Below are 15955 nucleotides of genomic sequence, written 5' to 3' on the forward strand. Positions count from 1 at the left end.
GAGGAGGGGTCATGAGATGAAGGTGACAGGGCGTAGACTCAGGAGTATTCTTAGGAAATATTTCTTTATAGAGAGCATGGTGGGTGCGTGGAACGGCCTTCCCAGTGGAAGTGGATGAGACAAAAACAGTATCTGAATTCCAGAAAGCAGGGGATAAATACAGGGGGGATCTCTGATGAGAATTACAACACTAAATTAATTGGACAGATGGGCAGATTGGATGGGCCATACGGTCTTTTTCTGCCATCATGTTTCTAAGTAATATTTTTACTGTGCCCAATGAGTCACAATACAACCAAATTTAACCCCTTCAAAAGGTCATCAGCCCATTATTGACATCTGTATTCTTATTGGCTCAACTGGATAACTCTTCACGCGATCGGAAATCAGTTGGTTCACAAAAGTGTGGAAGAGTGAGCCAAGGCACGAGGGCAGGTCGACGCTGATTTTAATGATTTTTTTAGATCTGATTGGCTAAGGCTCCGATTTTGATTAGCTTGCACCAAACATTGTCTTGAGGAACCACGCGCTTTCTGTTGGTTGGGGGGATTTTTGGCACTTCATTCTTTTCACGTTGCATTTCAGCCAATTGACGCCAGATTGCCTATTAGTCTGGTTGGTGGACTGAAACCACAGCATAAATTACTAGACATATGGTCCTGGTGTTTTTAAATTGTAACCCTGCCATAGAAAGAGAAGGTGGAGAGGACGCCTTTCAAAGTCATTTACCCAAGAAAGTAGCTGTTTACCCAGGTAAAATGTCCTGCCCGAAAACTGTCCCAAGAGCGACTGAAACCTATTCATGGGGTTCACAATGCGGAAGGGGCATCCTCAGCAGCGTATTTAGGTTGGGATGCAGAACTAAATTTTCAAATCTGCACACGTACTTCTTCTCTCATTTTCTCCACCCACAGAAAAAGGAGATGCAATGCGCATGGAGAATTTTTTCAGAGAAAAAAAAAATCCATCTGTCTCCGACACCTTTCCTCTTTTATGCATTCTCATTCTCTTCTCTGCCTCTACCCCACCACATCTTCCCTTTTCTTGCTCTCACCAGCTCTCCCTGTCTTGACTACCTCCACTTCTCTCACCTCCTACCAGAACTCCCTTCCTGCCTACATCATCCTATCCTTCCCTCCCCACTCGGCATAAATTAGTTTTATTAAAACAAATGCACACACGCCATGTCAATAACCCTTCAATGGCCTCCCAGCGAGTTCAGAATGAAATCATTCCTCCATTAGCACATGGGAAATGCTTCTGTTTCTCGTTCGCTAGCTCCTGTGGTTCTTGTCCTCCAGAACACGGAAAGCGGGTCTGGCAGGACGACTCCCTATCTCTTGTCTTTCCATGGCATACTCAGCAGTCCCACAAGTGCATGAGAGAGAACCTATCTTTTATATCCTGCAACAGCCTAAACAGTCCTACAAAGCACTGCACTATGACAAGACAGGAAAACAGCTGTATGGAAGAGCATTTTGGATGGAAACAAATCACCTGGACAACTGTCCACTCTTAGGTCACCCAGAAAATGTATAGAAATTTTGAACAGTCACTGAAAAGAGACAGTAGAGATTAGATATAATAAGATGACCCCCCTCCCCCCATGTATGAAAAATATAAAGTGTATCTAATCACACAAACAGAAGCCAACTCCTCTCAATGTTATCAATCAAAAAAAGCACCAAAGAGAGGGAAATAGAATCAAATCCTATTGCCACCAATCAATATACGCAAGAGACAATATCATAAACCAACGCTGAAGAATTGTAATCTACTGTCTCTCGCCCGCAATGGGCCTCAGGCAGTCGTCAGCCTTCTGAGCAGCATTTTTTTATAATCATTTATTTTCTCTTGTATTTCTACTCTTAAAGACTATATTATCCAATTTTTTAGCAAAACTTTATTAAACGCATCTCTTAAAATGATATCGACCTCTTGTCTCTATATTGAAACCGGAATACTTAGCCAATTCAGACGCTCATCAGCCACTGATTTTTGACTGGAACGAGTTCTCAAGTTTATCACCCAAATCTTTTCACCCGACATGGGCCATGTTTCGACTATTACAGTCTTCTTCAGGGGAAATAGTTACTATCTACTATCGGCGCAATATTCTCTTAACCCAAAAAAGAAACATACAATAAAACTCACACACGCTCTTTCTTCAAAAGTGAATCCATCTCACTCACATCTAATTTCCATCTCACAGTTCCAGCTCTAAAAAATAAAATCCTAGTACATATCCCACCTCTTTTGCACTAAATTGCTATGTTCTTTTCTACTTTATATCATAAAACATAATTGCTTACACCGGACACTCAAATCACGTCTCTTCAAAGTCAATGCCACAACATGGCGTCTCGGCGTCTCAGCTCATTCAAAATCCCAAAAGTCAACAGGTTCATGCTTTCGTTCTTACCAAATGAAATAACACACCCTTCACATAATGCTAAAAACTCTTCACAATAAACTCTCGTTAAGCACACAATTCTAAAAACTTAGATGCCAATATGAGCAGTTTCAATGTACCTCCCTCTCTAGCGTCACCGGAAATGATCGCTACTTCCATGAAACAGGGACTACAATGCCCACAATCCAAACATCAAGTCAAATTTAAAGGAAACGCAGCATTTAGTCGTTCAAAAAACAGACCAGTCTACTTCTTTATTTAACCCTTTCGGAGTCACCGTATCGAAATAGAAAATCCACTTTTGTTCCCCTCTGTACCAGGTAATTGTCAAAATCACCACCCCGATTGCATGGTCTAGGTTGTTCAATCACTGCAAAGGTTAAATCCAAAAATGTATGATTTTTTTTTTTTACACAACAACGTTGAACAAGAGGCGCCTCCACTTTGTTTCCAACTGTAAGGGACATTATTATCCATTCTGATTTTGCAGAGGAAGATAACAGACAGAGTTATGGTGAGATCCTTAATCGGGGACGTTACGCTTGTGGGAAATGCTCTGTGTGTATGCAGTCGTTTTCGGGAAGACCGTTCTCTGGTAATGGTAAACTTAAGCTGATGGCATTGACTAGTTGCGATACTCGAGGAGTTGTGTATGGCATCTGGTGTGTATGGCATCTGGTGTTCTTGCCAGTTGCTATACGTAGGCAAGACTAAACGGAGTTTGAAGACCCATTTGATAGAACATCGAAGTGCTATAGTTAGAAACAAAGTGGAGGCGCCCCTTGTTCAACGTTGTTGTGAAAAAAAATCATACATTTTTTGGATTTAACCTTTGCAGTGATTGAACAACCTAGACCATGCAACCGGGGTGGTGATTTTGACAATTACCTGGTACAGAGGGGAACAAAAGTGGATTTACTATTTCGGTACGGTGACTCCGAAAGGGTTAAATAAAGAAATAGACTGGTGTTTTTTAAATGACTAGATGCTGCGTTTCCTTTAAATTTCACTTGATGTTTGGATTGTGGGCATTGTAGTCCCTGTTTCATGAAAGTAGCGATCATTTCCGGTGACGACCAAAATGATAAAGGGGATGGAACAGCTCCCCTATGAGGAAAGGCTGAAGAGGTTAGGGCTGTTCAGCTTGGAGAAGAGACGGCTGAGGGGAGGCAATGGTTACATGGAATAGACTTAGTTTTTGGGTACTTGCCAGGTTCTTATGGCCTGGATTGGCCACTGTTGGAAACAGGATGCTGGGCTTGATGGACCCTTGGTCTGACCCAGTATGGCATTTTCTTATGTTCTTATGTTCTTATGATATGATAGAGGTCTTTAAGAGCATGAGAGGTCTTGAACAAGTAGATGTGACTCGGTTATTTACTCTTTCAAATAATAGAAGGACTAGGGGGCACTCCATGAAGTTAGCAAGTAGCACATTTAAGACTAATCGGAGAAAGTTCTTTTTCACTCAACGCACAATAAAGCTCTGCAATTTGTTGCCAGAGGAGGTGGTTAGAGTAGTGTAGCTGGGTTCAAAAAAGGTTTGGATAAGTTCTTGGAGGAGAAGTCCATTAACGGCTATTAATCAAGTTTACTTAGGGAATAGCCACGGCTATTAATTGAGTCAGTGGCATGGGATCTTCTTAGTGTTTGGGTAATTGCCAGGTTCTTATGGCCTGGATTGGCCACTGTTGGAAACAGGATGCTGGGCTCGATGGACCCTTGGTCTGACCCAGCATGGCAATTGCTTATGTTCTTAACAAGTGTTCATGTGCCATAATCAAACGACCAAGAAAAGTACACTGACGTGTTAATGTATCAAAACTTGCTAGCACACAGTATTACACACACATTTTTATTTATTTATTTTATTATGAATCCAAGCTAAACACCAAATCTGTCAAGCCCATGAGTCATGGATGAAGGGGAAGGCAGGCATCAATTTATTGTCATGGAGATTGTTACTCTTGCATCAGTACATAGAAGCCTAAAGACCAAAAAAAACCCCCATGAGACTAGGGGAAATATATATATTGAATAGCTATGGGTCGAGGAAACTATGAATGTTGACGTAACATCTGGTGTCTAGGAGACTCTTTCGCATCTGATCCACATGTATACCCCTCCCTGGCCTTCAGAGCCGCCCAGAAGATAATGGACCTGCCGCCCTCTAACCCCGATGCAACTGATTTTATTATTTTTTTTATTTATTTAATTCTTTTATATACCGACCTTCATGATGTGAGTCATATCAGATCGGTTTACAATGAACCAAGGGGCGAGAGACTTCCCTTCTCTCCCCTGAGACGTTAGGGGCCCCAAGAGGAAATCAGAAATCCCCAAGCCCCTATATGCTGCTCCTGGCAGATCCTCCCCTTCCCCTATACGTGTGGTTCCACCATTTTCCCCCCCCCGAGTCTCTCTGCGCTGGATGTTTTACCTTGGGCATGACTTTCTCTTCCACAGATATCAACGAGTGCACCAGCGGCCCGGTCAGCGGCCTGGTCTGCGGCCCACACGGAAGCTGCGAGAACACCCCTGGAGCTTATACGTGTGCTTGTCACCCCGGGTATCTCTCTTCCGAGAACCTCGTGAACTGGGATAGCCAGAGGCCGGTTTGTCTAAGTAAGTGACATAGCAAATGGTGGCAGCCAACGACAAGGTGCGGAGCAGCACCCCCCCCCCCCCCCCTCTCTTGGTGTTTCGGCTCCAGGAAAGCTTAATTCTAGGGCAGCCGTGGCTACTTCCTCCCGTGCAGAACAACTCGAGCCTGGGCACCCGGCGCCACCAGCACGGCCCGCTGGAGGTGGAACAGACTCTAAGAGCGCCAAGGCGCCCTCCCGTTGGCGAGCTGCTCTTGTCGGTTCCCCGCTTTGCTTTCCGCGGCCACCCGGATTTCACGGTAGCTGCTGTAACTTTTGTACTTGGCCCCGGCTGTGCCCACAGGAGCCACCGCTTTTCAGAGACCCAGCACCCATTCCCTTACTGAAGGCGTAGCTTGCGCATGCAGGCTTGGGTGCCGACCACATCTGGTGCTTCTGCCCTGGAGGAAACCCCCTCCCCCCTCTTCTGGGTCTGATCTTCCTGTCCCGAAGTCCAGAGACTCTACAGTAGACTTTGGCTCGAGACCCAGAAGCGATGGCTAAGCTAACAGCCGGCGACCACGACGCTTTCGGTAACGCTTCTTCTTATTCCCTCACTAGAGGTCCAGTGCCGCACTGGAAACCCCTCCCAGCCGGAGCCCACCAACAACAAGGACGACGTGAGTACCCGTGCAGCTGGAAAATATTAAACCTTCCCTTCCTCTGCTCTTCTCGTCTCTCCTGTCCCCTTCTCCCCTTTCCTGTCTTCTCAGAGGAGACACCCAACGCGGTGCTTGGGGGGGGGGGGGAGGGAAGGTCTATCAGATCCCGCGCTTCTGTTCTGATGGGTCTGGAGGTTCAGAGAAAGGTGGGCCAAAGGCAGTGCAGAGGCTGCACCAGAAGCTCTTTAAGATGAGGCTTAAGGAGCTAAACCTTTACTCCCCGGAGGAGAGGAGAGATGGGCTAGGGACAGGACAGAGACGTTTATGCGGGTAAACGGGTGCTCTAGGACAGACCCGTGCTCACTAAGTGCAAGAGCGGACGTGCAACTCTTTTTTTGCTGGGGATAAGTTTTGCATACACCGAGGAGAGGTATTCCCGGGGGGGGGGGGGGGGGGGAGCAGAGACGGCGCTTACATTTTAAAAAGAACGTGAGCAAGCGTACGTACCCGCGCATTTTCTAAACCAGCAAGCAGACTTTCCTGCTACGCAGGGAGTTACACAATCAGCCCTTTTAATACCTCGAAAATATATAAAAAATATAATAAATTGCATACACCCGCAAAGCAACAATTTTTCAGGGGACAGGAAGTCGTAGAAAAGGAGGTCGTGCTGTGAAGACTCGGGAGTAAGATTAGGCAATGTTTCTTCCGCACAGAGGAGGATGGATGGATGGAGGAGGGAAGGAACGGCCTCCCAGGAGAAGGGGGTGGGAGCAGCAGAATTCAGGAAAGCCGGAGGGGGGGGGGGAGGACCAGAGAGGATCTCCGGGAACGCAGAGGTGAAGGGGAAAGTCAGTGGCCATGCTGGGAGCCACGGTACCGCCTCAGGATGGGGAAAACAAGGCAGAAGCCGGGTGGGACCGGGGAGCCGTCTACGTTTCTGTGTTGCCGTCTCGAATTCAGACTTTCCCTGGTGCCTCTTCCAGAATTTCCTCCATTCCCTGAAGACGTTCATCAAGTCCACGGAGCCGCTCTGCAGCTCCCTGAAAAGCCAGCCCGACCTGGGGGAAACGCAGCTAAAGGTAGATGAGCAGATCACTCAGTGTTGCTTGTAAGCTCTCCCTCCACCGCTTCGGCCATTGCCGACACAACGCGCTGGCAATGGCCGGGGAGGGGGAACCTCTTACTGTGCGAGGCTGCTGTGACCACCGGGGCCTTCGCACAGCTCCTGGCACGGAGCAGCTAACAAACAGGCGGCGAAACTTCTCGGGCCTTAAGAGGCCACCATCCCTGGTTCTAATTCATTAAGAAACACACAATTAAGCTCTGGAATTCATTGCCAGAGGATGTGGTTAGAGAAGTTAATGTAACTGGGTTTAAAATAGATCTGGATAGGTTTCCTGGAGGAAAAGTCCATAAACTATTAATCAAGTGGACTTAGAGCAGAGCCACTGCTTACTACTGGCAACAGTAACATGGGATAGATTTAATGCTTGGGTACTTGCCAGGGACTTGTGACCTGGATTGGCCATGGTTGGCAACAGGACCCCGGGCTTGACAGATCATCAGTCTTGACAACTTGGTTTATACTCCTGCAAGTTTCAGGATAAACAGACATTGGACGATCTAACCGCAAGTCCAGTCTGAGCAGCATGGGGGGGGGGGGGGGGGGGGGGACAGGGATGAGAGGTTGGGGGCTGGTACTGGTGAGGATATCTCTCAGATCCTTACACATTACTGAACCTGGATTTTTAATCCCCAATGGCCTGGCTTTCCCAGGCGATTCTGAACGAGGTGGACAAGCAGTCACCCGAAGCGAGATGGAAGACCCTCCAGCCCCAGGAGAGGCACCAGCTGGCCAGCGAACTGATGCAGCTCATGGAAGAGGTGGCCCGTGGCTTCATGTGGCTGCTGCCGAACGGAACCACAGACATAGGAACCCTCTCAAAGATCAGTAAGTGACGGGGGCAGGGTGGAGTTTTGCCTCTTTATCTTCCCCGGCTTTTGCTTTAAGGGACAGAACTAGCCCATGAGTGTTATTGCTGTGGCTTTTAGTCTGCTCCAGGGACAGAATGACGCCCCCGTCCTGGATGCCTAGCCCGGGGGGGTAGGGGGGTGGGCGGGAGGTGCTACGACCACCTTATTCTGAGAATAAAATTGCCCTGCGTTGATTGCAGCCATCTGGAAAGGCAACCGCCGAAAATGTGCCGTAAAAGTGAGTCAGGAGAGAGCACGAATGACCCTCGACTGGAACACCGGAACAGGAGCGAACAGCAGCGGTAACGTTCACCTTTTGCTTAAAGACAAAATTATGGTGCACTGTCGGCACCCGCGCTAACCTATGGGAGGCCGGGAAATAGTTACCTCCAAGCAGTGCAGCGCGCCCCGAGCACCGGGGTGAGATTGCTGGAAGACGAAGCATGTCCTGACCACGAAGCTCAGTCCCCCCCTTAACTCCATACTGGGAGTTGAAAAAAAAAAAAAGTGTCCTGGTTATAAAAGTCAGCAGCTCCAGCAGAACACCAGCCCTCCCCCCCCCCTATACAATGCACATCACGCCGAGAGTCTGTGCAATTTGCCTCAGCTGCAAGCAGGCAGGGTTTAACCCACAGGCACTGCCCCCCCACGCTGAGGGAGTCCGCAGGATTTCAGAAGCTCTCCCCCCCACGCTGAGGGAGTCCGCAGGATTTCAGAAGCTCTCCCCCCCACGCTGAGGGAGTCCGCAGGATTTCAGAAGCTCTCCCCCCCACGCTGAGGGAGTCCGCAGGATTTTATTTATTTATTTAACTTCTTTTACTATACCGACACTCAAGACCAGGTCTTATCGTACCGGTTTACATTAGAACAAGGGGAAAAATCAATTAACGTATAAGTGGAAAAGAGAAGTTACATTAAAACAGGGAGAGTAAAAACATGGATGTCGGAAGATAGGACAGAATTAAGTAATTGAACAATAAGTTAACAAAATTACAAACTATAAATTAACATAAAACAATAAATTAATAATACAAAAAACATGGATTATAATCAGCGGAAATATACATGGAAATATATATATATGGAATATATACAGCTGGAATATACATGTTATGTCAGATGGGAGGAGTGGCGGGGGTGAGGGAAAAGGGTGGGTTGAGGTTGCGAGTGGAAAAGGGAAAAAAGAGAAAAAAGTTTGGGAGTGCGGGGAGGGAGAAGGGTGGGTTGGAGGGTGAGAGAGAGTTGGTTAATATGGAATCCTTCAACGATAGGCTTGTGTGAACAGCCAGGTTTTAAGTTTTTTTCTGAAGGTTAAATGGCATTGTTCCTGGCGTAAGTCTTGGCGTAAGTCTTGGCGTAAGTCTTGGCGTAAGGATTTCAGAAGCTCTCCCCCCCACGCTGAGGGAGTCCGCAGGATTTCAGAAGCTCTCCCCTATTTCCCTTGCAGGGCCTGACGTGATGGGTTTCCTCACCTTGAAGGACATGGAGGCCGTCCTGTCCGACGCAAGCCTGAAGGGCTGGAACAAGACGGCGGGGAGCGGGGGAAAGCACCAGCTGAAGGTCATCTCCCAGGTGGTGACCGCCTTCATCAGCTCAGAGAACACGGCAAACCTGTCTTCGCCTGTCAATTTCACCTTCTCCCACCAGGTAAAGCCTTGGAGGCGTGGGCCACGCGTCGCTCCCACGTAACGGCAGGGGATCCGGGTTACGCACCGCAGGGTCTACCAGAGCCTCCCGACGGCAGCCAAACGGAGACACCCAGCTTCCCAAGGCAGGCCCTTCCCTCCATCGCGCGAGTCCCTGCAGAAACCGTAAGCCCCCTCCGATTCCCCCTGAAGGGTCACACAAGGCAGCTGCAGAACTGAAAAAATAGCTAGGAAGTGTCCTGGGACTCTCTCTCTCTTCACTCGATGATGGGGCCAGGCACGAGTCTTGTAGGGAGCGGGGGGAAAAACAAAAAAATTCCCCAAATTACCTCATCCCTAAAAAAATTCAGAGCTTTCCCGTTTTCCCTGCAGAATGTAAAGAACGAGACCATCTGCGTGTACTGGAGCTACGGCGAGCACCAGTGGTCCCGGGAGGGCTGCCATAAGCTCGGGGGCACCGCCAACGAGACCGTGTGCGCCTGCAGCCACCTCAGCAGCTTCGCCGTGCTCATGGCCCACTACGAGATCGAGGTAAGCGCGCGGCGTTATCGGGGGCAAACCCCGTTAAAAGGGGCGCCAGGAAAGATCCGGGAGCGCCCTCGCGTAATTCCACGTCACCGGGTGGGCGGCAGGGAGGTGTCCGCCAACCCCCCCCCAGGAAGATGCAAGGACGGTAGGCGGAGAACCCGAGACCCCTAAACGCCACAAAACTCTGACCTTCTGCCCCTCCTTCCATCTCTCCAGAGCTGGCAGCTGAACGTCGTCACCATAGTGGGCCTGGTGATCTCGCTGCTCTGCCTCCTGGTCTCCATCTTGACCTTCATGTTCTGCCGGGTCCTGCAGGGCACCCGCAACACCATCCACCTTCACCTCTGCGTCTCGCTTTTCCTGGCCTACACCGTCTTCCTCGTCGGCATCTCCGCCACTGCCAACAAGGTAAGAGCGCCAAGGGGGGGGGGGGGTACTACCAGCAGCAGCCGCCCCCCTCGGAGGGACAAGGCCAGGCTAACGCTCAGTCCGGCCAAAAAAAAACCAAACCCCTTTAGCGTTGCTCCAATCGATCTCCTGCCGTATGGGTGCAAGAGCCTCCGTCAACGGGGCTTCTGAAGGCCCGAGGACCTTCGCCACTCCCTTCCCATCAGTTATCAATTTATACCTATGGGGTGGTGAGAGGAGAGTTACTGGCAACCATATTTCATGAGAATCTGAGGTGACCTTATGGGGTGAGGGGGCAGAGAAAGGTGGCAACATCTCCGGCCAAGAGGAAAGAAGGATATGGTTGAGGGTCGGGCGGGGAGCAGTTAAGGAACGAGGCCGAGAACGCTTCCCTGACGGAAAGGCGGATGGGAAAGGCGAGGTATCCTCCGCGACGGCTCCCGAGGGCCAGGTGGGAAAGGTCAGAGGGCTGCACTCAAGACCAGAGGCCGTGCACGACCGCTTCCCCCTTGGCTTGGGAGGCCTCTGCCGCTCCGCCCGTACTGACCGGGCCCGCTCTTTCCCCCCCCCCCAGACGGGCTGCAGCGTGGTGGCCGGCCCTCCTGCACTTCTTCTTCCTGGCCTCCTTCTGCTGGATGTGCCTGGAGGGGGTGGAGCTGTACCTGATGGTGGTCCAGGTCTTCAAGACGCACACCCTGAAGAAGCGCTACATGTTCCTGGTGGGCTACGGGGTCCCCACCCTGGTCGTGGCCGTCTCAGCAGCCTCCAACAGCCGGGGATACGGCACCCGGAAACAGTGAGTCGGGGCAAGGTGGTGCGCGGGCCTCTGTCTCTTCCTGTGGCATTAATTCTGATGGGTGGGCGCTTTCTCCCCATCCCCAGCTAGGCCACCCTGGATTTCCCTAAATGAATCCAGGCGATTCCTGTAAAATCGGGAGGGTTTTGTTTTTTTTTTTTTAACTCTTTTGTATTCTGGTAAACGCACATAAACGAGAGAGTAAACGTGCGTTTATAAAAATATAATGGGAGTTTACATAAAAACTGGCCACACGAGGGGAACCACCGCGCCGAACACGCCGGGGGGAAAAAAGAGACACCGGGGACCCTCACCCGAAAAGAGCAGCTCCGGCCAGAGGCTCTCTGTCCAGTCAGGCCCAATCCCCGCCACGTAGCACGGACACTAACCCCTGCCACGCTCTCTCTCTTCTCACCCCACCCCCCCCCCCCCCCCCCGCAGCTGCTGGTTGTCCATGGAAGGTGGATTCCTCTGGAGTTTCCTGGCCCCCGTCTGCCTCATCGTACTGGTAAGCGCGCGGCGCGGCCGTTTCACCGCTCCCGGGAGGTCGTTACCGCTCCGACTCTCCCTTACGGCGACCCCTGCTGGGAGAGGCTGGAACTGCAGGAAGAATGGGCTGGGTAGATGCCCCCTCCAGCGAATCACCAAACGGGGCAAACCGGATGGACCGTTTTGGTTTTACTCTGCCGTCGCTCCGTTACCCGGGAGAGGCAGAGACCGGGGCGGCGCTTCGGAGCCCTGTGTCCTCAGTAGGAGGCTTTGCCCGTATTCTTACGCAGGGCGGTAGCAGCACCACCTCGTCCCCCAGCCCGACGACACAGCTAGCCCCCCCCCCCCCCCTCCCCGTGTCCGGCGGAGGCGACTGGCTCCTCGTTGGGCGGAGCGCGCTTCCCCGTAGCACCGATCGCTTCCGCCGTCTCTTTGCAGGTCAACGCCGTCATCTTTGTGATCACCGTGCTGAAGCTGGCCAAGAAGTTTTCCACCATTAACCCGGACATCAGCAAGTTGAAGAAAATCAGGTAAGGGGTCCTGGCTAGCACCAGGCGCTTCTCGTCCTCATCAGTCGGAACCACCGATATCCCCCTCCCTCGCTGCGGTTAGCGTCCAGCTTGGAAGGCTGAAAGGGTGAGCCGGCCATGGCGGGATTGGAACCCATGGCCCTAGGATGTCACAGGCAGGACAGTGATGACGCCTCCGTGCCATGCAATGCATGCTAGGGGCAACCACACCACCCTCCACGGGCTCCGACGGCAATCGTGGTGCTTTCTGTTCTGCCTCGACGGGATTTCCCCCCCCCCCGTTCTCTAGGTATTAAAACGCGAACTGATTTTTTAAATTACAAATGAAGGCTTTTCCATAGCACCGACTGCCGAGTTTCTCCCTGGAAGGGCCTTGATACAGATCCTGCGTATTAAGGACAGCCCCTGCTAAGAAGGGGCGAGCGAGCCTTCTGGGGAGGTCATGAAACCGTGTGAGGATGCATGTGACCTTCTGCTTCCTATCCCCCCTCCCCACAGGACCTTCACCATCACGGCCATTGCTCAGCTCTGCATCCTGGGCCTGACGTGGATCTTCGGCCTCTTCCAGTTCTCCAACGACACCCTGGCGATATCCTACATCTTCACCATCCTGAACAGTTTCCAGGGCCTCTTCATCTTCCTGCTGCACTGCCTGCTGAAGAAACAGGTGAGAAGGAGCTGCTCCACCGCTGGGGGACGGGAGGGGGAACCCAACACCACTCCCTCTGCTGGCAGAGGCCGGGACCGCAGGGAGCCACCAGCTCCGTCCCGTGCCCCGGGTGCTTGTGCTCCATTCCCTGCAGCTCCTCCTGCTGGCAGAGGCCGGGACCGCAGGGAGCATGAACCCTCCCCCCTATGGCCAGGCACCCTCCTGATTGGGAGTGCGGGAGCCACGAGCTTCCCACCGCCCCCGGAGGAAAACGATCTCCTGAAACACGCGATTAACACGAAACGTTGGCCGCCTTACTGCAGATGAGATGATAAATCTAGGGACCCCCCCCGAGGACTGAGTGTGCAGCGTGTAAGACCCCCATGTCGGATAGGAGGTGACCCTCTGCGACCTGTGCTGACCCCCCCTCCCCGTTTCTGTTCTGCCTCTGGCTCCAGGTGAGGGAGGAGTACCTGCGGTGGCTCCGCGCGGCCATCAGGCTGAAGAAACCAGACAAATACTCCACTTTCACCAGCTCCGCCACCCCGTCCTCCTCCGCATCAGTGTCTCGGGTACGTGGGGGGGAGGGAGGAAAAGGGGGTGGGTGGGGGGGTCCCGCTGCCTCCATTCGCGGTCGATTCACCCTCTTCTCCCTCTTCTCCCTCTTCTCTTGCAGGGCCTCCAGACTTCCAAGGAGTCGGGGATGTGAAGAGGGGGAGGGGGGTTGGGTGTCCCTCAAAGCTGTGCCCAGGACGCAGGGCACTCTGGCCTGGATCAAAGCACTCGGCCCTTCCTCCCTCGACCTCCTCCTCCTCTGGTACGGGCCCGGGCGAGTCCCAGCCGACAAGCCACGGCTTCCGGGAGCCCTCCCCCGGCAGCCCCGCTCCGTGGGTCAAAGGACGACGCTCTCACCCCACCTCAACTTCCAGCCGTTGGCCTTTCCGCCTTGCACTGCCACCGCGGCTACGCCCGTCCCCCCCCCCCCAAGGAGTGGATCCGGCTGCGGCATCCCGAGCGGGACCCTCCCCCGTCTGGTGGGGGGCTTGAGGCGGCTTCACCCCCTCTCGCCACCACGGCCGGACCGGCTGGACCCCTGCCAGAGCTGCTCTCTTTCTCGCCCTAACCCCTTTTTTGGCAGCTGCAGCAGCTCTGGGAGGACTTGCAGGGTACGGGACAGTTAATCAGCTTTTCTCGGGCTTTCTAAGGACTACTTATTTATTGTTCTTTGTATGTATATGTGTATATATATGTGTATGTTCTCGCGCATTTTTTGCAGGAAATGTGAGTTTTTGTAAACCCTGTGGCCTGTATATTCCCCCCCCCCCCCCCCTGTTGCGGGTGGGTGTGGGGGGACAGGACGAGGCCCTGACTGGCTTTGGGCCTAGTGCAGCCCGTACAACGCGGGGCTGGACAACCACAAAAGGACAGATTCCCCCGGAGCTGGCGTTACCTCCCTAGCAGGGGGGGACGGACGGACATGCCACACAACCAGGACGTGCCTTGCTCCACACACACACACACAACACCTCGCTGCTGGCTCCAGGACACCGGCCAGGCCCAGGAAGGGAGCCCCCTTACAGCCGGGTGAGGAGAGGGCAGCCCAGGGCGCTGCCGGGGCAGGGAGGTACCGAGCATGGCCTCCCAGCGTCGCCCGCACCCATTGCCTTGTGCTCAAAACGCGCCAAGCACGGCTCAGGGCACCGCGAGCTCGGAACCGGCGGCGCGTGCCAAGAAGTTGAAAGCCAGGACGGCCACCATCCAAAACCAACATGGCTGCCTTCACGGTCTCATTTAAAAAACTTTTTTTTTTTAAATTCAGTTCGAGAAGCTCTGAAAGGCAAAGGACAAGAGAGCTGGCGGTTTTTTTTTGTTTGTTTCTTTTTTTATGGATTTTGGCTGGAACTTGCAAGTCCCATCAAACGGCACAAACTCAGCTCTACAAAAGATTGGGGTCACCTCTCTTCCCACTACCCGGGCCTGTTAAAAGGCCCCCACCTTCTTCACTTAACCTCCCCCCCTCCCCTCGCTCCGAGCTGGGAGGGGTTGCATTTATTTTTAGGACGAAGGTTCTCCACGGTACGCAGAGGCCTCCTGTCAGCGAGTCCATCGTAACTGCTGTTTTTAAAAACAGCTCTTCCCTTCCTGAAGCGGGGGTCCCGCGCTCGACGCCGATTAATGCAGGAAAGCGTGGGGAGGGAGGGGGCACGGCCCTCCAGCCCAAAGGGACGACTTGGGTCATTCTCCGAACGAATTTTGGGCCATCTCTCCGCGGCATTTTTTTCCCCCCCCCATAGAACCAAAATCGGAAAAAGCCCGGACGGACATGGGCCCTAACAGGTGGTAACTCGCAGAAAAAAAAATGTAAAAAGTCCTTGGCTTTGACCCTTCGTAAGCACAAGACGGCGGCGCTCAGTGGCAGCCAGGCCCGGCCCCCTACAAGTGACTGCCACGATGCCCGCTGCAGGGTTGGTTTTTTTTTTTAATACAAGAAAGAAAACGAGACTTACAAGGTTACAAACATTTCTGATCCCCTATTGAGTGTTAAGAGGCTGCGTAGCCTTCCCGCAAACCTCACCCACACCCCCCCCCCCCCCCCCATGCCAACAGCAGGCAAGGGTGAGGCAGAAAGGTACGGGTTCCCACGATACGATTGCCTGGTACTTTGAGTGACGACGTTTACCGGTACTCGGAGGCGATGCAGGTGTCGCCCTGAGGAAGCTGCCGCCGCCGCGCCCGCTGTCCGCATGGCGGCCCAGCAGATGGGAGGCGAGGCTCGAGGTCTGGCTCCCCCCCCCCCCCCCTTCAGCAGCCTCTCTGTCTGCCTTTCCGGGGGGGGGGGGGGAGGGCTCCCTCTCCGGGAGAATCTTCCGCTCGTGCTCCTGGCCCCCGCTGCAGGTCTGAGGGCAGAACCTTTCTCCAGAATTAAAGGTCCAAGACTTTGTAACAAAACTGGTTTCCTGGCTCCTGCTTGGGGGGAGGTTAACGTGCAAACCTGCAGCCGCTGCGGGGCAGATGGAGGTGAGGGGGGGGGGGGGACTGTTGTGGATGGCGCTGCCGGGATTCTTCCGTAGACGATCGTCGCTGCGCGGGCACCGCTGCCCATGGCCTGCAAGGGGATGTAGTGTGTGTGTGTGTGTGTGGGGGGGGTTGTCTGTCTCTCTCTGGTGCAATGGCCTCCCCCTCCCCCCCCCCAAACTCCACCTATGAAAGCAATTGTAGCAGGAAAAAAAAAATTGGGATTAGGGCTGCTCGTGTGCCATCGCCAGTCGAGGAGG

At 52.8% G+C, this 15955-nt stretch overlaps 1 protein-coding gene across 1 annotated transcript in view; it reads left to right on the forward strand.

The window, feature by feature from the left end:
- LOC115080165 (CD97 antigen-like) overlaps positions 1-15675 on the forward strand; it is a 47087-nt gene extending 31412 nt beyond the window's left edge. The window contains 15 exon segments of the mRNA XM_029584263.1: positions 4880-5038; positions 5617-5675; positions 6644-6739; positions 7437-7611; positions 7835-7936; positions 9082-9281; positions 9653-9811; positions 10025-10216; positions 10791-10932; positions 10934-11012; positions 11454-11520; positions 11940-12031; positions 12530-12698; positions 13139-13252; positions 13357-15675. Coding sequence (XP_029440123.1) covers positions 4880-5038; positions 5617-5675; positions 6644-6739; positions 7437-7611; positions 7835-7936; positions 9082-9281; positions 9653-9811; positions 10025-10216; positions 10791-10932; positions 10934-11012; positions 11454-11520; positions 11940-12031; positions 12530-12698; positions 13139-13252; positions 13357-13389 — 1838 coding nt within the window. The 3' untranslated portion in view covers positions 13390-15675.
- The last annotated feature ends 280 nt before the right edge of the window (positions 15676-15955 follow it).

The sequence above is a fragment of the Rhinatrema bivittatum genome, chromosome 19, assembly GCF_901001135.1.
Source record: "Rhinatrema bivittatum chromosome 19, aRhiBiv1.1, whole genome shotgun sequence".
NCBI lineage: Eukaryota > Metazoa > Chordata > Amphibia > Gymnophiona > Rhinatrematidae > Rhinatrema > Rhinatrema bivittatum.